General features: G+C 54.6%; 7 protein-coding genes across 7 annotated transcripts; 6 read left to right on the top strand and 1 right to left on the bottom strand.

Moving 5' to 3' along the window:
• Positions 1-3,051: 3,051 nt before the first annotated feature.
• Positions 3,052-3,941, top strand: C8Q71DRAFT_856794 (uncharacterized protein; the record flags this gene model as incomplete). Its single annotated transcript, XM_047927339.1, has 3 exons — positions 3,052-3,234; positions 3,293-3,472; positions 3,540-3,941. 3 exons carry the CDS (start codon positions 3,052-3,054, stop codon positions 3,939-3,941), a joined length of 765 nt encoding a protein of 254 aa, XP_047779631.1.
• Positions 3,942-7,532: 3,591 nt separating this feature from the next.
• On the bottom strand, positions 7,533-8,422 carry C8Q71DRAFT_753402 (uncharacterized protein). The gene is made up of 3 exons (XM_047923433.1): positions 8,260-8,422; positions 7,790-8,198; positions 7,533-7,731 (listed from the first exon to the last, which is right to left on the bottom strand). The coding sequence occupies exons 1-3, from the start codon at positions 8,349-8,351 to the stop codon at positions 7,699-7,701; spliced, it is 534 nt and encodes a 177-aa protein (XP_047779630.1). The 5' UTR covers positions 8,352-8,422; the 3' UTR covers positions 7,533-7,698.
• Positions 8,423-12,827: 4,405 nt separating this feature from the next.
• On the top strand, positions 12,828-13,745 carry C8Q71DRAFT_551184 (uncharacterized protein). The gene is made up of 2 exons (XM_047919292.1): positions 12,828-13,439; positions 13,512-13,745. Exon 1 carries the CDS (start codon positions 12,985-12,987, stop codon positions 13,435-13,437), a length of 453 nt encoding a protein of 150 aa, XP_047779629.1. The 5' UTR covers positions 12,828-12,984; the 3' UTR covers positions 13,438-13,439; positions 13,512-13,745.
• A 1,578-nt stretch (positions 13,746-15,323) lies between these two features.
• C8Q71DRAFT_550995 (uncharacterized protein) lies at positions 15,324-16,544 on the top strand. The gene is made up of 4 exons (XM_047919290.1): positions 15,324-15,480; positions 15,531-16,164; positions 16,223-16,274; positions 16,348-16,544. Exons 2-3 carry the CDS (start codon positions 15,536-15,538, stop codon positions 16,257-16,259), a joined length of 666 nt encoding a protein of 221 aa, XP_047779628.1. The 5' UTR covers positions 15,324-15,480; positions 15,531-15,535; the 3' UTR covers positions 16,260-16,274; positions 16,348-16,544.
• C8Q71DRAFT_550695 (uncharacterized protein) lies at positions 16,248-16,658 on the top strand. Its single transcript, XM_047919289.1, has one exon. The coding sequence runs from the start codon at positions 16,328-16,330 to the stop codon at positions 16,559-16,561; it is 234 nt and encodes a 77-aa protein (XP_047779627.1). The 5' UTR covers positions 16,248-16,327; the 3' UTR covers positions 16,562-16,658.
• A 913-nt stretch (positions 16,659-17,571) lies between these two features.
• On the top strand, positions 17,572-18,634 carry C8Q71DRAFT_551121 (uncharacterized protein). The gene is made up of 2 exons (XM_047919291.1): positions 17,572-17,852; positions 17,911-18,634. Exons 1-2 carry the CDS (start codon positions 17,703-17,705, stop codon positions 18,538-18,540), a joined length of 780 nt encoding a protein of 259 aa, XP_047779626.1. The 5' UTR covers positions 17,572-17,702; the 3' UTR covers positions 18,541-18,634.
• A 578-nt stretch (positions 18,635-19,212) lies between these two features.
• On the top strand, positions 19,213-20,351 carry C8Q71DRAFT_551196 (uncharacterized protein). The gene is made up of 4 exons (XM_047919293.1): positions 19,213-19,413; positions 19,473-19,641; positions 19,708-20,128; positions 20,188-20,351. The coding sequence occupies exons 1-3, from the start codon at positions 19,385-19,387 to the stop codon at positions 20,116-20,118; spliced, it is 609 nt and encodes a 202-aa protein (XP_047779625.1). The 5' UTR covers positions 19,213-19,384; the 3' UTR covers positions 20,119-20,128; positions 20,188-20,351.
• The last annotated feature ends 4,245 nt before the right edge of the window (positions 20,352-24,596 follow it).

Here is a 24,596-nt window from a genome sequence, read left to right as displayed (position 1 = left end):
GCGCGGCGCGTGGCACAATGCAAATCAAAGCGAAAGAAGAATCGACCATGATAAACCGAGATGTCGTGTAAAGAATTGTGTAATGCTGTAATATAGGGAGCTAGTATCGGGCTGTTCTTGATTCCCGCTCGGAAGCACACGACCAGAACCATGTAATGCCGGCCGGACGTTAAAGCTACACGGTAGCTGCGCTCGGGAACCGTGCATTGAAAGCCCAGAGATCATTTCCTTCTGTGAACCGAGAGAACCAGTCAGATAATACTGACTATCCGTCCCACTCGACAAGATGAGGCCGGCGCAGGCAAGCGCGACGCGTCGTGATCCCGTGATCACCGCGCCGAGCGTGGCTATCGCGTAGGCGCCCACAAGTACAAGTCGATGCGTTCCATTTGCGTCCGTTCATGTCGTTGCTTCCACATCGCGAACCGCCAGCAAGGGATTGTTTTGAAAGGCTCTGCGCTACCTCTTCCTAAAAGTGAGTTTACACCCTCAGAAGCCTATACCTAGTGCAGCATTCCGACGTACGTTCATTGTGGCGTAGGTGCGCGACCTCGCGTTCGTGTTGCCCTCGCTCCAGAGCTCACTTCACAACTCATCAACAGACGGGTTTTTGATGGTTGTCTCTTTGTGACGTTTCACTGAACGTTGATACATTTGAGGACACCGCTTGACGGACGATCGAAGTGTGATCTCGTCGCGCATCTGCAAGCCATACAGTCGGAGGATCAACGTGCGATTGTAAGTCAGCGCTGCAGTGGTCACGGAAATGCTATTGAGCTGACCGGTACTCAGAACGCGTAGCTCTATCGCACGAGAAGCGAACTCTGCGCATATAAACGGCCAATGGGTAGGCCGCTCTCCGTTGGCGATCAAACTAGCCACTCGGGAGGCCGAATCGTTGATTGTGCCAAGCAACTGCAGCTACTGCACTGCACATCTCGGTAAGCCTACAATGCGTGGTATAGAAACAGAGACTAACCGGGGCATAAGGAAGCAGCGATACTGTGCGCGTTGAATGATGTCGCGAGCGGTTGCCTACTCGTTAATCATGATGCAAGTCGGCGACCACTTCAAGAAGTCATGGGGACGACGCTACCATGGCCTGCTGGATGGCCGTGTAGACAACTAGGCGGACCTCGGTAAGCAAGACGGTCTGCAAGGGCCCGATGTGACGCGATAACTCGAACTGCAGCGTCGAGACCACGGGACGCAGAAACTGGAAACCTGTCTCTCGTTCTCCGAGAGAACACTGCAGTCCAAGCAACAGATCAGGTAATGCATATTGTTGGACGCCTGGTGCACGCACGTACCCCTGTCATCCCTCGCTCGCATCCGCCTTCATCCTCTCATCTCTCGGCCATCGTGTTACTTGACAAGACTGGAGAGGCAAAATAGCCAACGTATCAGGGCCCGATGTGGACGGCGTGCACTACAAGCGACCATACGCCCAACGAGTCTGTTGCTACTCGTTCGCTGGGAACCGGCAGCGGGGTGGGCGTCCGCGGGAAACTGGACAAAACAGGGGCGGAAAATTCAGCGCGAGCAAGTGACCAATATTTTCAGTGCGAGGAAGACAAGTTCAGGAAATTCCGAGAGTAGACTCCACGCTGCTGGGCACCTCTACTTGAAGGCGACCTTGGGGGGAATGAGGTCTGCAAGCGAAGGCCGTAGACGCCCGAAAAGGACGCGTGTCGCGTGACTAAGACGCGTCGGTGGCGCGCCCCGAAAATCTGCCCGCGTCGATTCGAGGACAACCTAAACGTTCGGTCGAGACCCTCGGACCCACAAGACACACGAACCATCCATCGATAAAGAGCAGGGTAGTACAATTACCGTCAAAATTACGTGTCTCTTTCAAGAACATTGAGCAATACCGCGTACAGAAGGGTCTATGCAGTCATGGGGTAGTGGTAACCTGGGTCGTTGCCACACAGTGACTCGACCCGCCCCGAGTCCGTCACTCGCCAGGGCCACGGCGGCGCACTACGGTTTTGCTAGCGGAGCGGGAATAGGCGCCCCAAGCGAACGCGGGTCCCGTGAATGTGACGCGTCAAGACGCATCGCGTCTCTACGGCTGGGTCTTTGAGCTACCATCGCTACGGAAGTGTGTGGGGTTTCATAATCTGATGTAGCTAGGCCTGGATATATTTTTGCCCCTTTGGCCGTAACAGCCTACGCTATACTAGGAGAGGTACGTTTACGCTGAGCCATCGTACTGGGCGAGTACTTGTTTGATACGGCTCTGGAAGCTCTCAGCTCGACCGCATGCATAAGAGGACTTGTGATATCGTAGCCATCCTTGATCAACGCCACGGCTGGGATTTAGAGGCCACCGATATCAGGTATGGTTGGTCATGGCATCAACGATGGTACGTTGCAGCCCGCGCGCCTTCTCGCCGCGTGCTGTCGAGATGTGTTGTTACTTTGTATATTTTCCGCCTCTCGTGTGAGCAAAGTTCGTGTGACGATGCCGACGGAGATCAAGCAAAAGGCGTCCAGAATTGCGGACTGAAAAATGTGTCACCATGAGACTGCGTAACGGCAATGATGACGAGAATGAAAAGGGAACCGCACCACTTGTCGAATGTATGTAGTTGTATTATGCCAATGGTTTCTGCACGTTTGACCACGAGGAGCGCAAACTTGTCGTGAAAGCGCATTGTCTCAGCGATATGTTGCATTATACTACACCAAAGTGGCAGAGCCCAGATCGATCTTCTGGAAGCATCCTCGGGTTCTCGACCCCGTGACCGATACAACGGACGTGTAGGCGCCCGTCCCGCACTGCAATCCTGCGTTCGTCTCTGCGACCTTTGTCTTCCCTGTCAACGCCGTCGCCACATCGCCACTCGTCTGAGCGAGAAGAGCTTAAGACACTCATCTGAATCACCTCTCAAAACATTCACGAGGCTACGCAGCCTCCCATTGCGTGTCAACTTGAAGTAGTGCGATCTTCGCTCCTGTTGTTGCATCGTTAGTTACATCGCCGTATGTTTCTACGCGATTGTCCTCCCACCGGCGCGTCATTGCTGACTGTACCATCATAGTATGATGTTTACCATCTTGACAGCAAACGGATCATATGTGCGCAGCCCAGTGGAGGATATATGGAATCCATGGGTACCAAGCAACTGGAGTGTGACACAAGGCCCAAGGGCGACTACCTACCAGGGCGATTCCAATGAGGCGATCAACCTGAGAACCAATCAAAATACGGCCGTGATTCCATGCCAGGTCAGTAACACAGACATACAGCCATAGTTTGATTGGATCTCACCTTCCCAAATACCAGTCTACTCTAGAAGACGTCTTCTACACGCGCCTATTCGCCGTCTGTGATGCTCTCACATTGATGCCGAACGAGGGCTTGTCATGGACGGACTTGAAGGCAGAGTTGATGAAGCTGGACCATCAAGTCCCTGCGGATACGGCGTTGGAGGGAGCCTATGATGTTGTAAAGTTAGCTGGCATAGTGAGTTCGGGCAGCATCAAAGCCCGTGAATTACCTTCAATAACATCTACTAATCATGCGCCTACAGCTTGAGCTCGAGGGCGAGGCTACCTCCATGGCGTATCCGAAGGGGGTAGAGGCGCCAGACACTTGCGCACGGATCAAAGACTGTGTTAATGAAGCGGAGGCCATTCCGATCGCTATGAATGACGATTTCACGTGGAGGGACGACGAGATCGTGGAAACATCCACGACTATCGAAGAGGCAGAATCCGCGATCGGAGGCCCTCTACGCAGGGCAGCCGTAGACTTCGAGAGGCAGATGGGTCACCGGCGGACAGACTCTGGGAGCACCCAGAGCTCAGCCAGTATCGAGACACTACCCGATGGGTACTATGGAGCGGCAAGCCTTCGCGCGAGAGCCTGGGCCAACGTCGTGAGCACCCTGGGTCGGCGGAGGAAGCTGGTACCTGTCAGCCACGAAGCGTAGACAGGCCAAGTAACGCACCAGGGTATGTCATAGTCTGCACGTTGTCCAGCTGTCCAGCGTTCTGATCACTGATCAATTTGTCTTCGGGTACCGTGGTAGACAACGAAACCACGGAAGAGCCTGATACGTCGATGGTCGCAAGCGAATGGGCATGGAACAATGGAAGGCCGAATTGGAGGGATGAATGAGGCGAAACGAGTCCGAGTGAGCCGTTCAAACGATGCATAACGGTGTACTATACCGAGCTCGATGTCATAAATCTCTGCAAGAGCCCGATTATGATGACGAACCTGGTAAACAATACGTTCAGCTTCTCTCTACTCAAAACACACTGCGGCGCGAGCTTGTAAGGCATGCCGCAGTGACAAGTCGAGCGAGCCACAGATCTCGTGACTATAGACGCGCATATAGTACCGCGCACGGCCACTTCTCGATGCAATAACCTTACCCTTTGTGCCACCATCTGCACTCACTGAGGGGCAGAGGCACATATTGCGTCGCTACCACCACCCACACGAGACCTTTCTTGCACTTGACGACATCTTGTCGCGTCACACGCTGTGTAGCTGTTGCCGTTGTTCGACTTGTCCTCACCCAGCCACTCATGGTCAAGTTAGTCCTCGACGCGACTTTGCTTGCACAGTCGTTCCATCTCTGATATGCAGCATCATAGGAGGGCTTATTACGGATTGAAAATGAAATGGGACGCACTTCTACAAGCTCGAAGACGATATTTGGCGACTCGACCGACCCGGTAACTGGCCCACACGGCAGTACGTCAGTTCGACAAGGTACCAGGGCTATTCAATCCAGGCTAGGATCCTGAAACCAGAAGACATAACGGCAGGGGTACCGTGTCAGGTTAGTGACGCAGACATGAAGCCGTTATGCAATCTGGCCTCACCTTCTTGCAATCCAGTCGGTGACTGAAGGCACCTGCCAGCCCCAGCCCACGACCACCCACACCACTTTGATCAATACGGAGTTCGCCGGGGGCGACACTTGCACAGAAATCATGGTGAGTACAATAATATCAAAGCAAGCGCCGCCGGAAGACTCACTGATAGCGCATCAATAGCAGCCGATTGCAGGTGAAGCAGCCGCCAGCGCCGTCCCCTTCACCGACGCACTTGCCAGTCATATCTGGGACAACAACGAGATGTTTGAAAGATCAGCTCCAACAGGCGAGGCAGAGCTTGTAAAACCGGAGGCTCACCTCGAAAAGTGACGCATGGCTTCACGTCAAACACGGACGAGATCCTGGAGAAGACGACTGTCAATGAAGTAGCGTCCGTGGCTAGGAGTACCTTCCCCAGGGCCCCCGGAACTGGGCGGCCGGTGACCCATCAACGGGCGGACTCGAGGAGCACGCAGACCTCCGCAAGTGTCGAGAGCCTGCACAGGCGTGAGTTCCAAGCTGTGGACGCGTGCAGCAGGACCGTGACCTGGGCAAATGTCGTGGCTACTGTGGATCAACGGCATAGCAGGGGATGGAAGCGGCCGCCGGTCTGGGGTGAGCCGGAGGTGAACACCACCGGATGGCTGGTGTACTAGTGGTGGTACGGCGCGATCTGCACGTCTACGTGTTCACTTCTGATGAATGTGTCCTTGTGCGACTCGCAGACCCTGGCTCGGGCCCGATGAGCCGTGGCGAAGCGGTAGATTGGGTTGTTGCGCGCCGCGGTCGAGCGTCGCCCAATGCAAGGCCAGTTTGGAACCAATTACGAGCAAGGGATAGGACGTTCCGCGTGCCGCCGAAATGATGTATGATATCGTACGACTGAGGGCGCGAGCGTGTCGCAGTATCGGTTCGCTTTTCTGCAGGATGAGAGATTTTGCGATCGCATGATTTCATGGAGCGATGAGCGCGAGAACATCCCAGCACCTGCTATCTCATGCCGAGGCGGGTCAGGCGATTGAACAACATCGCCGGGCTCGCCAACACTCGACGATGCGCAGCCATGTTATACGCGCATTGAAACAACAACACGCTCACCGCAGACAAATCCCATTCGTCCCTAGGATTGGCTGATTCGCCCACGGCCACGGGCCGGGGTGCGTGGACGCGACGCGACACGCGGTGATCCCGTGACCGTTCAACAGCACGGAGGTGACGCCCACGAGAATAAGAGGTCTTTGGGTTGCGAACGGCATACGATGGTACGTATCACATACTATTGATGTTGCTGAGCTGTCAACTGTATCATCAACGCAGACTCAGCGATACAGAGCTGTTGAAACAGCGCTAGATGTCTTACAATTGGTGTGGCGTCGGTCCCCTCTAGCCCGTCTTGTCGCGTGGTTCGTCTGTTGTTGTCTTCGCGCGTTCAGGTCCTTTGTTTTGACTCCTCACAGAGACAGTGCACCGCTATCTGACGAATGTCCATCGTCATGCGACCATCTTGTCCTTTCAGGGCGTTCAAGTGCGGAAGACCGCAGGTTCCCTGCGAGCCAAGTACCGCATAGGGAGCAGATCGTGAGCGACTTACATATTCCTGGTACTGCGGTTAATATGCATTGACTTGTTGAGTTGGTGCATTAGGAGGAACTCACCCAGACGCGCTATAGCTGGTTGAGATCTGATGCAAATGCGTATGATCGCACATGTGCAATGAGCAGCTCAAGTCGTGAAGGCAGAATACAGAGCTACGCTTCAGGCAAGCAAAGGTGCGACGCCCATCGCGCAGACGGTAGACAAGGAGGAGGACATGACGATAGTCGTTTCACGTTGGTGGGTAGGTTCGGCAGCCTTGAGTTGTTGTGATGTGGCGTCCTGACCTATAGTGCTAGAATTGTCGGATCAACAACAAGGATACATTCGCGTACGGAGGTCGCTCACCTCAGCAGATTCACCAGCTGCTGGATCTGAGCCAGAGGCGTCGAAGGTGCGTACGCTCGGCCGTCAGTGCCCCGCCGCTGACCTTTGCCCTGTCGCAGTCGGTCCATACATCGGTCTTGCCTGAGGCTACACCAAGCTCGTCAACGATGAGGGTGAAGAAGAGCCGCGTCGCAGGGTCAAGGAGTCGCAGCCATAGATCGACGAACGATAGGGCACGCGTGTATCGGATGGATCCAATATATGCTTATTTACCATGGTTTTCTCAGTTGAACAGTGCTGCTCAGGGGCTCGATGGCGTCCTGCACGCAATTTTTTGCAAAGCCCAGGGAAAGGTACGTGGTCACCATCCTGTGTCATCTGTGGGCAGCGAGGCCAGCCGAAGGTGCACCATAGCGAGCGCGAGGCAAGAGTGGACTACCTAGCCGAGTCAATCCAGGCTATGCGACCATGGAGAGAAGCACAAGGGAGGTTCAGCAGTGCAATGCGCGTAGTTGCCAGTGGGCCCTTTGTCGCGACGACCTTTCTGTCATCGAGCACGAACGACGGTTTTTGCTGGCGAAGCGCGAACAAGCGCCCGAGTTGGACGCGTGTCCCGTGATTGCGACGCGTCAAGACGGCGGACGCGCCGTTCTCAGTCTTTCGAGTACGGCTACTGAATGCTGCCAGACCCCAAGCTGACCCCACCAGCTGTCACATTTGGTGCAGCATGTCAAACATTCTTCTGGTTGCAGCCAACCCTTTCCTACTAGATGATGCCATTTGTGCCGTACCGATGTTGTAGCGACTCGGAGTACTCGTCATGAAATCGCAAACAGAGTTCGTATGGATATCATACACACCGGAAGGTAATAGAGAGTGTCTACCTAAGGATGGCAGCTAAGTATATAGTCAGATTGAGCGTGAGCAAGACGAGAAGCCTTAGCCCAAGCCACAACCCGGCAGATCCCGTGGCTAGAAACAGAAAGTAAGCGCCCCAGTGGTACCATAAAACGGGACGCATTCTACGTACCATGTACCTTTCTTCTCGTTGAACACTCGACGATAGACCCAAAAAGCGCCAAAATAGAGCAACGAGGTAAGTGGCAATACCTACGCCAGCCAGTTCTAGGCTTAGACCGCCTCTTCTTTGCATATCGTACTTCTTCAGTGGTGGCAGTTGTTGTTCTCTCGTAGTCGCCGCTCGAGTAAGTACTGACGTGATACTGCTGCAGTTCCCCTTCATAGGATAATAATAAAGAACAGAGCCTTCGTTTAGCATGCACGCATCAGACCTGCCGCGACCTGCAAGCAGGCGTGAAGGCAAGAACTCGGGAGTGGCACCAGAAAGCCGCACAGCGATTGCAGACAAGTGCAACGGCTCTACATCCGGTGCGGCGCACCTGAGAACAGAACAAAAAACGGCAGAGATGCCCCAACAGGTCAGTGGCTGCAGACATGAAGCCGTTAATTGGTCTGTTCTCACCTGAGATCGCATACCAGCGCGAAACGACCGCGCAAGACACATTCGACACGCGTTTCCGTGCCATACAAGACGCACTGTGGATCCTTTCTGATGCTCGACCGTCACCCATTGAGGTCTTGGACGAGATGGGGAGACTCGAAGGCGGGATTCCAGAGAAGATTGGCCGATATGAGATCGATCCTGACATGATGGATGAGGTGAGTGTCAGCCCTCAACTCAGCATGATGCAGCGACACTTACAGTGATGACGCCCACGACAGATCGATGACGGTCAGTGCATGTTCTGTACGCAGCCAATATGTAGCCAAACTCTGACCGGCTACCACTCGACAGCTGCAGACATCCTCGAAGCCTCGAGCACTGCTGTTGACGCTGAACGTTCGGGGGCTCATCGCCGAGAAGGCTCTGGCAGTACGACAAGCTCCGCGGGCGTGGTCAGTATTCTAGAATGGGACGGGGTGCGACCTACCGTGCGACTCGTCAAGAATGTCAGTCGCCCGGTATCGCCCACTCCTGTGATTCGGCCATGGTCTCGTTGAGAGGGTCGAAATGTTGCACGTGGTAAGCCGCATGTAACGCATGTGTAGGCGGTACCGAGTATTGACGACGATAAGTTCGAAGGTTTGTAGGCATCCTGGGGGTGAGCGCGGAAGGCGGGGACCGAGAGGAGGGGTGGTCCGCGGCGAGAGTAAACGGCACAATGCAAGCAGGATTGGAAACGACGTTAGAAAGGGAAGGGCAACGTCACACGCGTGTGATGAACACTATATTCAATGCGAAGGCTCTCTGCCACATCCCTTAAATACTGATTCTCGCACGAGTGTGACCGTAGTAACTCACCAATTTCATCAGCAATTCTCGACTGTTGGATGCCTACTTGCGCCGTGCCGTTGTTGTACCGAGCGAGGACTTAATTTGAAACTGCATATACAGTCCATACGAAGATCGTTCACTGCGAGAAACAAGAAGCCAGGTACCACGCCAGCACGGCAGCCATACACAGTGAGAAAGTAGACTGTGCGTCGAACTTGGGCAAGCCAAAGGCCAAGCGGCCCAAACCACGATCCAATATCTAGAAACAGGAAGTAAGCGCCCGAACGGCACCATAAAACGAGACACATTCCGTGTACCGTACCTTTCTTCTCGTTTACACACGCGGAGATAGACCTCCTAAAGCACCGAGAAACGAGGCATATAGCAGCGCCTACATCCCTTTCTTGACACTTCACACACTTCAACTGGTTGGAGCCCGCCGGTGACCGATTGCCTGTTGTTGATACCTCGGAGTCGCCGCTTGAGTAAGTCTTGACGCGATTCTACTACGATGCCCTCAGACACGCTATACGAGAGACGTTATTCCTTTGTTTAGAATGCACGCATCAGACCAATTGCAACCTACAAGTCGGTGTGAAGCCACACTCTCAGGAGCGGCACCGGGAAGCTGCGACTTGGCACAAAGCCATGAACAGATCACATCCGAGTCCAATGGCTCTTTCATCGGTGCAACGCACCTGAAAACAGACAACGTAACGGCAAAGATGCCACATCAGGTCAGTAGATGTAGACAAAGAACCGTTACATGGGTCTGTTCTCACCTTGAATCGCACAGCAGTGCGTGACAACACCACGAGACATCTTCGAGACGCGCTGGCGTGCAATACAAGACGCGCTTTCTCTCTTTTCGGATGATTGTCCATCGGTCGTCGATGTGTCAGATGAAATGGAGAAGCTCGAGGCCGAGTTTGCGGACGGTGTTGGACGAACGGAGATCAATATGTACATCATGCATAAGGTGAGCGTGGAAGACTGTATAAGGATGATGCGATGATGCTTACAGTGTTCCCGCTGGCGACAGATTAACGACGGTCAGTTCATGCCCTTTGAACGGTAAAGGGCTTGCCCGGTTCTGGAGGACTATTGCTCCACAGCCGCTGATCTACTTGAGGTGTCAAGTACCGCCGTAGGCAACGAGTGCAACGCTCATCGCCGTGCGAACTCTGGCAACACGACAAGCTCGGCGAGCTCAGAGAGCACGGTCAACATCCCAGGATGGGATGGACAGCAGCCTACCGTGCGGCTTGTGAAACCCGCTGATCGTTCAGCACCGCCCACTCCTATGATTCGATCTTGGTCTCGTTGAGGGGTGCGAAATGTCGCCCGTGGTAGGCAATGTCATGGTAAGCAATGTCCAATGCGTGCTTAGGCGGTAATCAGTACTGATGACCATGAATGCGAACGTCCGTAGGCATCTTGGGGTGAGCGTACAAGGCGAGGGGCGAGGGTGATCCACGGCGAGAGCAAGTGGCACAATGCAAGCCCTATATGGATACGATGTCAGAAATGGAAGCGTAGTGTGACGCAATGGATGTACAATGTAGTTCCATGAAGATTCTCTGCCGTATTTCTTGATACGAGTTCTCGTGCGGGTGTGGCCGTACGTGTGCCGATATTTGAGTTCGTGTCGTCGATCTTCAATATTCATACCTACGAACCTATTGAGGCGCACTTGGAGGAGCCTCGTCGCCGCGAAACTGGGAAAGAGGCTCGTGTCCCAGACGCGTCCTGATCCCGTGACTAGTCCAACTGCGTCCGCCGCGCCGTTCTACTCTTCGACACCTACCATCGCACCATCAGCGTCCATCAGGAGGCAGAGGGTAGAAAGCGAGCACATCTGCCATACATACCACATCTGCAATTGTACACAGCCTCTAGTCGCGTCCTACGTTGCACTGTTGCCGCAGCTCCTTGCCCATTCGTCACTCAGCTTTGTGTAAGTCCCGACGCGGTTTGACCTTTGCTTGCCGCGAACCGACTAATACCGTCAGTTTCAGTTAATTTACGATGAGCAGCAGATCAAATGAATCACGATTCACAAGCCCGCTTGAGGGCGCATACCTGGGAGAAGCACTGGGTGGCTGCAATGAGCCGCAGAACCCTGCTGCAGCTGTGCACGAGCATGGCGGCTTCCCCTCGAGTGTTCCGCACCTGAGCACAAACCACGTAACGGCAGAGATGCCCCAGCAGGTCAGTGGATGCAGACTCGAGCCGTTACATGATCTGTTCTCACCTGATGTCGTACAGCAGCCCTTGTGGATGCAGCTGGACTCATTCAGGACGATTTATCATACGGTCCAAGACGCGCTTTCCCTAGTTTTGGGCGAACGTCCTGCACCGATCGACATACTGGACGAAATGCACAAGATTGAGACCGAGTTTCCTCCAATCGCCCAGTTCATGACGTCCGACATTATCTGCTGGCGTATGCCCAGGTGAGCTCGCGGTCGTCAATGTGCGTTGAAACAGACAAACCGATACTGACCGGGGGGTATATCACAACAGAGCGACAACGGTGGGTATGTCCTGCCGGAGGACTTGACGACGACAACCCTGCCATCAACCGAAACCATCCGGCTCGTGAACACAGCTACGACGTCAAGCAGTAGCGTCGGTACAGCGGGGAATGGTGCTCACAACCGTGCAACCTCCGGTAGCACTACGACCGGGAGCTTGGAGAGCGTCTCAGATTGGGACGGCCAACAAATGACCGTGCGGTTGGTCAAGCACTCTCATCACCCCGGATCGTCGCGGAGGGTGGCATCTGACGCCAGCGGGTCGTCGTGAGTCGTCGATGGTTCGTTGGTGCGGAATACATGCACCATGGGGTAAGTTGTATCGCATGCGTCCGTTGCATAGTGGGTATTGACGGTAACGCCTGGACCAACGTGCAGGGCAAGCACTACGAGCGGGATCCATCGAGGCAGAGTGGCATAAACAAGGGCTGTACGGAGGAAATATCAGGAAGGGAGCGGCGGGTCTGATGTGGACGGTGTATAATGGTGTACTATGTAGGACTTACTGCCGTGACCTTTGTCCCAACTTCTCTGAGAGTGTGCCGTAAGCGCGAAAGTTTCTAGAGTCTAGGTCCGGTAAACCGCTATGATGCGATTTGCGTTCATTTGAGATTCCAAGATTACAACACCATAACAGACGTGAATATATATCCCATTGAATACGCCATACCTCCATCGCTGAGCAATGCGAGGCCGGATGTGCAGGCGCGTCGTGATCCCGTGACCAGTTCGACGCGCGTAAGCGCTGGTGTGGCGCCAACCATCCGCGCTCGCGACAAGCGTTCTGCGCGCACCGTTCACACTCACCACCCTGTACCAAACCGGAGGATAACGTTCAAAGCGCTTTCTCCGAAGGCTCTCCGAAGGAGCATCGGTGTTCAACAGCTTCCTGTGACCTCATACGCAGTGAAGTCGCGGTTGGACAGTGGCTGGAAGGTGGCCACTCCGGTACGTCGACTATCCTCTAGGCTGCCGTCACCGCTTTGTCGCTGATCATGCGATCACAGCACGTCACCTGTCATGGTGGCACAGAATGGACTGTACTTTCGGCGTCCGGACCAGAACATTTGGAGACCAGACGCACCGAGCAATTGGCATGTACCACCGCGCTGGAGCGCGACGATCAACGAAAGCTACTATGCTCACGCGATGAACCTGAGACCAGAAAAAGTTACGGCAGCAATGCCAAGCCAGGTGAGTGACATGAATATGGAGCCATAACCTGATCGAGTCTCACCTTTCACTGTAAAGCAATCGCACACGGAGCCGGCATCGACCTATGGGAGAGTGACTGTGGGTAGCACGGTGAGTAACGGGGAGATGTGATCCAGATATAACATGCCTAGATCACGAGAGCAACAATACTCACCAACAGTATTTTGATAGGGGTATATGCGTTGCGAGGTTACATCTGCTGCCACAAGGCCGCTTGAAGGGGTACCGGCCACTTGCGCGTGGAACGACGAGGAGATCGTCGAGACATCCACCGTGGTTGATGAAGCGGAGGATTTGAGGAGAACATCCCTGCGGAGGGCTGTGTATACGTCAAGCGAGGACGAGATCCTCCAGACGTCGGCCGGTGTCGGCGAAGCGGATTATGTATATGGGCATACATTCCAGAGGGCTGTGGGATCTGGGCGTCCGGCGCCGCACCGACACACAGACTCTGAGAATACCCAGAGCACCGCGAGCCTCGAGACTGTCCAGGAAGGGAGCGAAGACATAGCCCGTCCGCGTGCGAAGACATGGTCCGACCTCGTCGCAACTCTCGACAAACGTCACAGCAGAGGGTGGAAACCAGCGTCTGCTAGACCTGCGAATCCCTCTGTGGCCGCTCACTGGTAACGGTACGTCAGTTACCATACCCACAAGTTAATTTAAACTCACGTACGTTGCGATTTGACTTGGTCTAATACAAGACCCAGCGGCCAGCGAAGCAGGGTCGTCTCCGGCGCGGGGCGTGGCATGACGCAAAGCCAAAGCGGAAGAAGAACCAACGAAAATAAACGGAGAGGTCATTTGGGGAATTGTGTGATGCTGTAATATAGAGAGCTTGTATCGCACTGTTCTTGATTCCCGCTCGCAAGCGCACGACCAGAAGTGTGTTCGGTCAGATCCCGCCGGATATCAAAGCTACCCTGTAGCTGCGCTCGGAACCACGTCCGTGCGCATAAAGCCCAGAGTGTCAGTCGAGTCCGTTGAGTGACAGAACCGGTCCGATAATATCACTATTCGTCCTACTCGACAGGACGAGCATCGAGGCCAGCGCAGGCATTGCGACGCGTCGTGATCCCGTGACCGCCGCGCCGCGCGTGGGCATCGCGTAGACGCCGACGAGAATAAGAGGCTCCGCACTTGCGTTCGTCCTTGTCGCTGTCCCCTCGTCACAATGAGCTGGACACGGCCACGATGGTACGTTTCTAGCTTTGTTTCATCTACAGAATGCGTCATCATCATCCTCAATTGACTTCTGAGACGACAACTTGACTTACGATCGTTGTGGCGTTAAGTGCTGTTTCATTGATCGTCTTAACCTCGGTTCAAAGGCCAGACGTCCGCCAGACAAGACCAGTGCACGTTACAAATCCTAGGTTATGCATCCTCGTCCATCCACCATCGATCAGGATTCGACCGATGACGCAGACACAAGGCTTGTCGCTGATTCTCAACTCTCTGAAACGAAGAGTCGGCAGAGAGGTAGGTCGGCGTTGTTGTATTCGCGGCGACAAGCGCCATTTGCCGACTCAAGTAATAGATCTGCATCCGTCCCACAAACGATGTGGTTCCGCGTATGCAAGCGGCGAAGGGGCGACCCACTCCTCGGCGGCGGTGTATTCGACGGTTGGCGTAGATCTCAGTCAAGGAAAGCATCCCGCACACACACGAAGGGTGTACCCTGAAGTAGGTTCATTATGCATTGTCAAACGTTGTTTGAGAGGATTTACCAGGATACGAAGACGTACGTCAGACAGAGCGCAGTGTTCGTCGGCTGAGGACTGCTGCGAGCGGCTCAGCCCTCGATCTACGTCGAAGTTGACCCAGTGCGGAGGAACGTTGCGCACAACATTTCCGGATGGACGGATACCGAGGCGTCAAGGACCATCTCAGTGAACAGGATGGTCGTCGCGAGCGCGAGAAGGACTAACGTCGATGTACTGACTAGGCTTGCAGCGTTGGGCATGTTCAGTGCAGGAGCCCGGCAGTTCACTTCCCCTAGTGCTGATGATTTCAGTCTGTGTGCAGCGTATGAGATGACTGCAGGAGCGGACCTCGGTGTGCACACGTACCCCTGGTGTTCCTCTACATCATCTACCCTCATCCTCGCATCTCCAGGCCATTGGCTCGACTGAAAACCCCAGGGAAGCGAGTTCGTCTACGAAATAAAGCATGATGGCAAGCATATACATCGCGAATGACGGTGCTGGGGATGTCTCGCGACTCGTTCACACTGCATCGAGAGAAGGGTCGAGGTCCGCAAGAACCAGTGTCGGACGAAGATAACTAGACAAGTTGAAAGCAGCGGCCGCTGCCAATGATTTGGGAAACCCAGCCGACGCGAGTCAAAGCAAGAACATAATTCTGAGACCTTGAGGCGAACCTGGGGGACGATTGGGGACGATGGCCTTTGCAAGCGAAGGTCGGCTTAGACGCCCGAAAAGGAACGCGTGTCGCGTGACTACGACGCGTCGGTCATGACGCGCCTCGGACGACGAAAGTCTGCACACGTCGATAACAAGGTCAGATAAATGGCTGCTCATTATCCAAACCCTCAAGATACCACGATATGCTGAGTTGACCAAAGAGCGATTCCAACAGGCAAGGTCCCCTGACGCATTGGCTGTATACCATACTGGTTTAGGTCAAATGCACATCCCAAAAACGCCTACTGTACGTACAAATGTCATCCTCAGACGCCGATATTGAAAGGTGGTGATTAGCCCCCATGCAGGAGACGCCCAGCTCCCTCACCATGTTTTTCGCCTTCACGACGAGCTATCGGAAAAGTAGGGAAGCAAACAGAGAAAGCGACACCCCGCCAGCTGAACCCTTGTTTTACACGACATCCTCGCACCCATTGACGGATCCTCGTACTACGCAACTTCGCAGCTATGCGATCGCCACAGACGTCTACGTAAAGGCGGCCCCGGAGGACGCTGGGGATCATGCGGGAGAGACATGGGTCGTGGACAAGCAGCCGACTTCCCCTCTCGCCAGAGGGCACATCGCCACTCTGCGGACCCCCGACCACATGGTCGGCTCGGGACGCGTATCCAAAGTCGTGGCCTTCACCCGCCACTGGGTGATACTACGCCTTGCAAGCGGCCGAGACGGAAGGCACATCAGGGTCCCAATTCCATGGGTACACCTAGGCACTTACGATAGCTTCGTTTATATGTCTCTCTACAACACCCTCTCACCCTTCCCGGAACCCCACGGCACATATAGGGATCGCCCCTCCTTCGCCAATACCGCGGAGAACCCGTACGAATTCGATCTCAATGTGGCCCCCCTGGAGTTGGAACGGCTACGGAACAGGATGGTCAAAGACCCGAGAGTGGTGTACCTCCTGGAGTAGGTACCTATTACTGGAGGTGATTGCTGAGTGTGATACTAATGGCGCATTGCATAGGTCCGTAGAAAACGTAGCTGCCATAGCGGGAAGTTGAGATGCGTCCTTCACGGTACGTGTTGATGCTTCGCTGCTCCCGATGAAGACCTCCGTCTGAGTGTGGACATGCCACGTCGTTTGTCTAGGGCTCTGTCGGCATCTGTGATCATATGTTCCTCGCCCCATCTCAGCTGCAAGCTGCTGCATATCATGATGCGCTCACCTTGTCACTTCTATGACGCGGTAATCCACGCGCATGACCGCGTCGGGCAATCAATTAATCATGAGTCAAGTCATGGGTGCTTTCGACCCTATCGTACATGTAGAATTTCGAGAACATGCCTCACTACTTACAATTGAATCCAGGCGATTGCACGTCATACAGCCGGGCGCAATCGACCCTATACAATTCATGATGTTCATGTATGTACAGAATATGAAACAGTGCGTCAGCTACAAATCACTGCCCTACGTGCACCGTTACATGTACACGAGCGACCACAGTGGGTCGCACCGATATCTACGTCGAGGCCAACCTCACGTTTGTTCTGATTGCTACCTCATTGCAAACGGCTGACAGGATTTTGATGTCGGAATTTTCTGCGGTAGAGTTGTCCCTGACGTCGACTTCTGGTGGTTAATGCTGCTCAACACGGTTGTCAACAACCTGAGGACCGTGGCAAACGAATGAGTCAATGATATGATTGACGAGACGTCGTCCTCAGTTGCTAATCGGGGGAAACCCTGGTACAGCGACATCGTGCGGGCAGAACATGTTGCCTTCCGCACCAGATTACGCGACACCGACCTCCATGATGCGTCTATGGAGGGCGACGTGGGATGATGATTCAGAGCGTGCGCGGGGGACATTAACATGAGTTGCTCCACTCCGGTGGGATAGCGAGGACCACTCGAGGGATGAGCACGAATCTCGTGGTAGAGGTAGTACGCCACAGAATGCATGACATCGGCCGCGGACATTTATTGACTTTTAGTCTCGCCTGTTATTCTCCTTCAGAGTAGTAGCCTTGGCTTCGTGAAGGGCGAGTGCATCGTCACGGTGACACGTCCACGCGCCAACTGTTCTTCCCAAAATCGCGCGGTTATAGGCTTCTTCATGTCATGTCTCAATAATTTCTGCTGACTTCCCTGGTGAAAAAGCATCGTCCTGCTGTGGTCGTTCCCAACATACTGAAGTGCGAACGGGCGATGAGCGTCTAAACCACGTGATTAGAGTAGATGCGACTGAGACGTTGAACGACGATTTAGACGCCGAGACGGACGCCTCGTTCCGCATTTGCAGTCGCCTCTGTCGCCCTCATCTCTTCATCGACAGCCATCAAGCGACGATTTCTAGTACGAGAGAACTCTATCAGTTCGCATGAAGCTATGGCTAACCACTTGCGTAGGAGGAACGCACCGTATCTACACCGTGGGTCGCTCCTGAGGTGTCGTAGTTCTCTCGCTGACGTCTCTCTGATATGCAGGCATAGACGAGGACATGGCCTACTACCCTACACGAGCATCTCGACAGGTGGTGAGCTCAAGAGAGCAGATCTTCCAAGGTGCCCAGACACGGCAACACGCAATCATTCCGCAGCAAGTCCTGCTGAGAAACGAATCAAATATGACAGAGTATCAGCGCGCGATGGTTAGTTGTGCCGACTACGAGTCATAATCAATCCGTTTCTCACCTCATCAATTTCCAGCCGCTTTCCAGTGTTGCGTTTCATCCCGGCATATGGGATGCACTCGACCTGATCGATGGACGGTGGCCGGGGCCGCAGAAGATGATCGCGGAGACGAATGCCTTTGAAAGGGAGGTTGAGGCGAGAGAACGTCTTGAAAAGGAAGCGAAGACGTACACATACGATGGCTTCGTGAGTATACAAAGACCATGTGCCACTCCGGACAGGAGACTGATGGACTGGCAGTGGCACTTCGGCGGCGCGACGATGCCTCCCACAGAGACTATGGCGCAAGCTTCCGCGAGGACCGACGCGCCGGGACCATCTGACCAATACAATATCGAGGCACCTCCTGTCGTGGTGTCGACAGGTGCGACGTACGACAACACGAACACTGCGGACGACTGGGTAGATGGAGATATTGTCGAGACGTCGACGACTCTCGACGAGCAGGAGGCGTTGTCTTCGCCGACAACCTCGTCTTCGAGCGCAGAAAACTCGGAGATGTGGAGGGTGCTCGAGCGGGAGCACGAAGAGGCGTTCCGCGCCAGCCTGCGACAGCTGGCTGCGTGCAACGCTTTGAGCGAGCTGCGACGCGCGACCCTCGCGGAGTACTCGTCCTCCGAGGGCGAGCTGGCGTCCCCGTACTGAAGCCCGATCGGTAAGTCACTTGATTGCAGTGCGATAGTACGGTCCAAGTGCTGATACGCTCGCGTTCCATGTAGGCACATACGGAGGGGACTTGAGTAGGTGTGGATCTGGTCGAGGCATTCGCCATAATGCCATAAAACATAGACCAAGGCCAGAAGTCGGGGTGGAACGGGATCAGACGAGGGTTGCTAATCAGGAAAATGGATTGTGGGATTTGTTGTATATACGCAGCTGTCTTCATGCGACGATGAGAATTGGCCAGTGGGCGGGATTGTGAGAAGCGCCACGACGTCTGGGTCACAGTGAGACGGCTGCACAAAGGAAACAACGTCGCCCGCAGTGGCTTGAGATTTCATACGCTGCCAGTATATAATTCTAGCACCCACCCAAGTCGCTAGCCTGCCAGGCTGCAATTCGCGAGCAACAGACCAACGGGGACGGTACAGCGCGTCTGTGTCATGTGACCTGGACAATGGGACTCTTCGTTCTACAGTGAGTAGGCGCCCGGACCAACGACTTGTTTCACAGTTGCAGTCGCCTTTGTCGCTCCTGTCTCTTCATCGAGAGTCATCAGACGCCACTTTCTAGTACGGAAGGATACTCTCAGCTTGCGTCAAACCATGCCAAACTACTCGAGTGGACTAAACGCACCATACTTGCACCGTGAGTTCCCTGGTAATCGTCTTGAGTTGTCGTCTTTCCCTTGCTGATCTCTCTTTGTCGCGCAGACCAAGGCGAGACAGCTGGGTATCTCGCACAAGCATCTCCTCAGCAGAGCCCGGAGTGGCAGCCAGTCTTCAGTGGATCACAGACACAGCAAATCCCATCCATCCAGCAGCAGGACATGCTGAGCAACGAAACGAATATGACAGAATATCAGCACGCGATGGTCAGTAATGCCGGCTATACATCATAATCATTCCATTGCTCACCTCATCTGCTCCTGCTAGCCTTTCAGCGCCGCGTTCTACCCTGGAATACAAGCTGCGCTTGACCTCATCGACCCCGAACCGCGCGGGCTGCAGGAATTTATCGCAGAGGTCCAATCATTTAGGAGGGAGGCTGAGACGAGGGAAAGGCTGGCGAGAGATGAAGAGGACCATGCAGAGAATGTATTTGTGAGTCGATACAACGCCATGCATGGACGGGCATGGGAAACTGACGTACCGCCAGTGGTACTTCGGGTGTACAACGGCATGGACGCCAACGTACACTACGAGGCAAGCCCTTGATAGGCCCGACGTCCCGGCTCCAACTTCGGGATACAATGTTGCGACGGCCTTTCCCGTGTTGCCAGCAAGCGCAACACGCGAGATCGTGAACATTCCCGAAGGCTGGATTGACGACGATATCGTCGAGACGTCGACAACGCTCGACGAGCAAGAGGTTTCGTCCGATGTGTCTTCGGCATCGAGCGCCCAGACCTCGGAGATGTGGAGGGTGCTCGAGCAGGAGCAGGAAGAGGCGTTCCACGCCAGCCTGCGACAGCTGACTGCGTGCAACGCGTTGAGCGAGTTGCGACGCGAGACCCTCGCTGAGCACGCGTCCTCTGAGGGCGAGCTGGTGTCCCCGTACTGAAGCCCAATCGGTACGTCGATTTTCATTCTAGATGCGTCTTCAACGTTGACGAGCCTGCATCCGATCTAGACAGATACGTATGGGGCCTTGAACGGGCGCATGTCCAGTTCAATGAGGCAATGCTAGACAATGCAGGCCGAAGGCGGGAAGTAGGGCGGCGCGGGTGAAACCGGATGGGGATAATCGGGATATGGGTACCAGTCTGTGAAGTTGGAATGTAAACACTGCTTAGCTGGAGAATTCTCTCTTTTACTTGAATGCGACGATGAGGACTGACCTGCCAGACTCGACATCTTTTTCGGGTACGACTGCAGGACGCGTACTTCTGCTTCGGCGAGCTGGGGAGACACAAGCCCCGTGGCAATGTCGCGCCCCACAACCCTCATGCATTCAATCAACCGTGCAAGGCCAGCCGCCTCGCTGGTCACTAGCATACTGGGCGGTAGGTATAACAGACCGACGCGTCCTGATCACGTGACCAGCGCGGTCGCGTTCCGACTGCGTGTAGGCGCGCAGACATACCAGAGCCTTGCAGCTTGCAATCATCGTCCCCGCTAGTCCTTCATCATCAGACACTATCGGAGCCAAAAGTCACGCGTGAGAAGACTTCATCTATGGGAAAGAGGCCTCACATATGGAGCGCAACGCTGATCGAGAACCCCGCAAGACCGTTCGCAGTTGTGGCGTTTGGGTAAGTTCGCTTGTTAGTGTTGTGGCCATTCTCTGACGTTCTTTCTTGGGCATATGGTGAATTGTGTATGACTAAAGGACCTGATCATAGATCGTACGCGCCACTAGCTGCGGGTTTGCCGGGGTCAAACGCGACGTAGAAGACATCTTGCGTAGAGTGTCAAATTGTCGCCACTCCGGAATCAAGAGTGCCATAGATGGCCCTGCTCATTCATAAACCCGAGCAACTGCAAATGAGAAGGTTACGAATCGTAGGCGGGGAATGGAGGTCAGTTACACTAGCTATCAATCGGAATGACTGGACTTCTCACCTTAGTCAGTTGGTACGGCTCGTCAGATAGTTTTGACAGCTCGGAATCAAGGACGCCTTGGACGTTGTATCCGGGAGGCCTCCTACGTCCGTCACGGCCATGGCGAAGATGACCGCCTTGGCAGAGGACGTCCAGATACGAGAGGAACCGGCTAGATCGGCGCCTTCGGGCTCTGGAGCTGGGTATAATCCTGCCTGCGCGAACTGTACAAGGGACAAGACTGGGCAAGTACGGGAAGGCGACACTTGTCATGCGAGGCCAGCACTGGTGAACAACGCGGCGCAGTACCAACGGGACAACACTGATGTAGTGAGGGGATCCGCTACGCCGCTTGACGAGCGGGGATGCTTTCAAGCAGCCCCACTAGTGCAAGCTCGTATCCGAGGGTGTCCAACGCATCGAGCTGATGGGGCGCGGTAGGTGAGAGCGAGAGGGATCCTGCTATGTCCCGAGATATATGACGCACTGCGACGCTGTGAGCAACCTCGATCGCAGCGTATATCGCAAGCACGCACCGTCCTCTTCGGCCTCATGAAATCCTGATCGACCCGCTTCTACGTCCTGCGCCTGGTATGTATCGCTACCGATGCTTCCGATGACTGACTTCTTCGCGCAGATGGGGTGCGATGGAGGATAGACTCCGCAACATTCTGGGTGATGCGGGGCAGCGTCGAATAGCGGCGCGAGCATGTTCGCCGGGGAGGACATAGAAATCCGGGCACATCGTCGTATGAGCTAGCGACCTGATGGTTGGCCGTTTTTCTTTTTCTTTTTCTTTTTCCTGCCCACCGTGCTTTCCGCGGGTTCTGACCAGATCGTGACTACCAGGAAACGCCAAGGCACGAGGTTTACATGACTGGAGCGTGCGAGTGGCAAGGGGTAGTGGCCACAGGAGACAGAGGATTCAGGACGTCTCGCCTGTGCGCTGTGATCATGATGGTGGCCGTCCAACGGCAGGACTCAACGGTGACCTACCCGATTAGGCGCCCGTCTCACACGCGTGCCACTGCCACTGGACGCGCGTCGCCGACGCGTCTGCACTCTACACTGTACGCGTTTCTCAATACATCAGTACTTTCCTCGGGGACACATCTCATGGTCAAATGCATTAATTAGCGTAGTACTATTGCTACCAGTCTGGCGAAGAACGTTGTAACCAGCTTGTTGTGCTGCAGCGTTTTTTTACGCTGCACCCTTAAAGTTAGATGTGCCACCGCGGAGTCCGGACAATGGATGCAGTCGACCTCTTGAGTCAGTGCCACTGCAGCTTTGCTGTCTCCTCGACAATGGACGAAAGAAATGGGGCTGGACTTAGCCCGCTCGTCTATAAGAGAGTTGGCATCGTACCTCGCCTCCCGACCGCTCCACTTCACCCATCTGCGCTCTGCATTCCGGAATTGACCATCATCCACCGTTCCCTGCATGCGACAACGGACACGATACCTTGCACGCTCGACTGCTCTGTCCCCAATGGCGGAGCGACGCATTTTGAGAGACGATGACCTGAAGACCATAATTGACATGACGCGAACACATAGCGGGTGAGCCATGCTAGTCGCACACCATCTCAAGTATGATCCTCACCTTCGTCAGAGCATCCGCAGAGATGCGACACCGACACCTGCATCTGAGTTGTTCCCCAAAAAGCTGCACGCGACCCTGGCTACGTATGTGGCTAAACCGCGCGCCGGGCACGACGGTGAGCCTCTTCATGGTGCAGGCTGCTTGTTGTATTGATTGCGTTTCGACGTTGCGACTATTTGAAAGGCACATATTCAGTAGTGTACGCACTCTCAGCGTCCGAGACCACATACTGTGTAGGTTGGCCCACGTTCACTAGAGACGCAACGGATGACACATTGTCTCTAGTGTTAACCTTGACGAGCGGAACGACTATTGGGGTTAGTCAGTGGCGCACCTCGATACTCGCCTTGTGCTAACTCGCACAGCAGAAGAAGAGGTACTTGAGTCATCCCACATGTTTCATACCATATTGAAACGCACCGTGGACAGCGACTGATCCGGTGATGATGTCATGTTGCGCTTCCGCGTATTATCGGTCTCTTGGGATCGAGAATTGCGGACGTCAAATTCTCGCCAACAGCATCCCGCCCGCCCTGATGGATACATCCTCGATAATACCACTCTCGACTTCTGTCCGTGGCATAACTGCAAGACGCGTCAGAAGAGCCCGAGCCAGTGGACGGGGAACCATCGCGACTTGATCGAATCTGGAGAACCCGGTCATCAAACATCCAGTGGCAGCATCGAAGTGCCATGACGAACTCTCCCAACTAGTGAATAGGTTCGACTGCTTGAAGCTGACATGCCTGTTAATTATCCGGACCCCCTCCGGAGGAATCGAAGGTGCACGCGTTGTCCAAGCCCTCGGCTAGGAGCATATTCCGGGAACGGCTCGAGCACTTCAGGTTCGAAATGAGCTACGCGGGAGAACGACATCGAGGCCTCAACGGACCATGCGAACTGATCCGCTAGCACCTGGGAACCGTTCAAGTTTTGAGAGCGTTCGGTGGCGTCGTCCCTAACCAATGCGAGTCGTACCTATGTAGGGTGCACCTCCTGTTGACTAGGGACGAGATCACTCAGGCAAGCATGGACAACAATTGACGCTATGGTTTCCTCGCCGTCGAAGACTGTCCATAGCCACAGTCGCGCATAGGGGGGTCCGGAATCTGCGAGCCTAGCGGTGGGCGCCGTACGCGTAGTTATCTCAGACTGCTGGCGTGAGCGTTAACAGACTCCGATCGAGAGGTCACACAAGCACGTACACTTCGCATCCCACCCGTCTCATCGATATCCGCCACGACGCTACTCCGACTTCGTGAAAAATGTCATGTCCTCCTTCGCAGAGTTCCTAGTTTAAAGGCGGAGGATCCGGGGCGGGGGCGCACACTATGACGGGCGTTGTCAACGAACTCGAGGTACTGGACGGAGGGTCTGAATGCGGAAGAGAGGTAGAAACCATCTAGACTGTCGATGACGACTCAGACGCCCGGACGGACGGCTCGTTTCGCATCTGCAGTCGCCTCTGTCGCTCTCATCTCATCTCGACAGCCATCAGGCCACGATTTCTGGTACAAGGGACTCTATTAGCCCGCGTAAAGCTATGGCCAACTACTTGCGTAGGAGAAACGCACCGTATTTGCACCGTGGGTCGCTCCTGAGAGGTGTTGTAGTTCACTCGCTGACGTCTCTCTGTTATGCAGGCATAGATGAGGAAATGGCCGACTACCGCACACGAGCATCTCGACAGGTGGTAACAGCAACACAGCAGATCTTCAGGGATACCCAGACACAGCAGTACGACTTGGCTTGGGGCGATTTGACGAGTACTGCTCCCTTTGTCTCTCTGCTGGGCGCCGTAAGTTCGAGCTTGGAAGACACGCCACATCGACGAAAGCGAAAGCAAAGAACGAGAGGTGCAACTGCAAAGAGGACGGTGGCGGCCTGCTCGAT

The sequence above is a fragment of the Rhodofomes roseus genome (genome assembly GCF_022264815.1).
Source record: "Rhodofomes roseus strain CIRM-BRFM 1785 chromosome Unknown C8Q71scaffold_8, whole genome shotgun sequence".
Taxonomy (NCBI): domain Eukaryota; kingdom Fungi; phylum Basidiomycota; class Agaricomycetes; order Polyporales; family Fomitopsidaceae; genus Rhodofomes; species Rhodofomes roseus.
The sequence above is the reverse complement of the archived record's forward strand: the minus strand, read 5'-3'. Positions and strand labels throughout refer to the sequence as shown.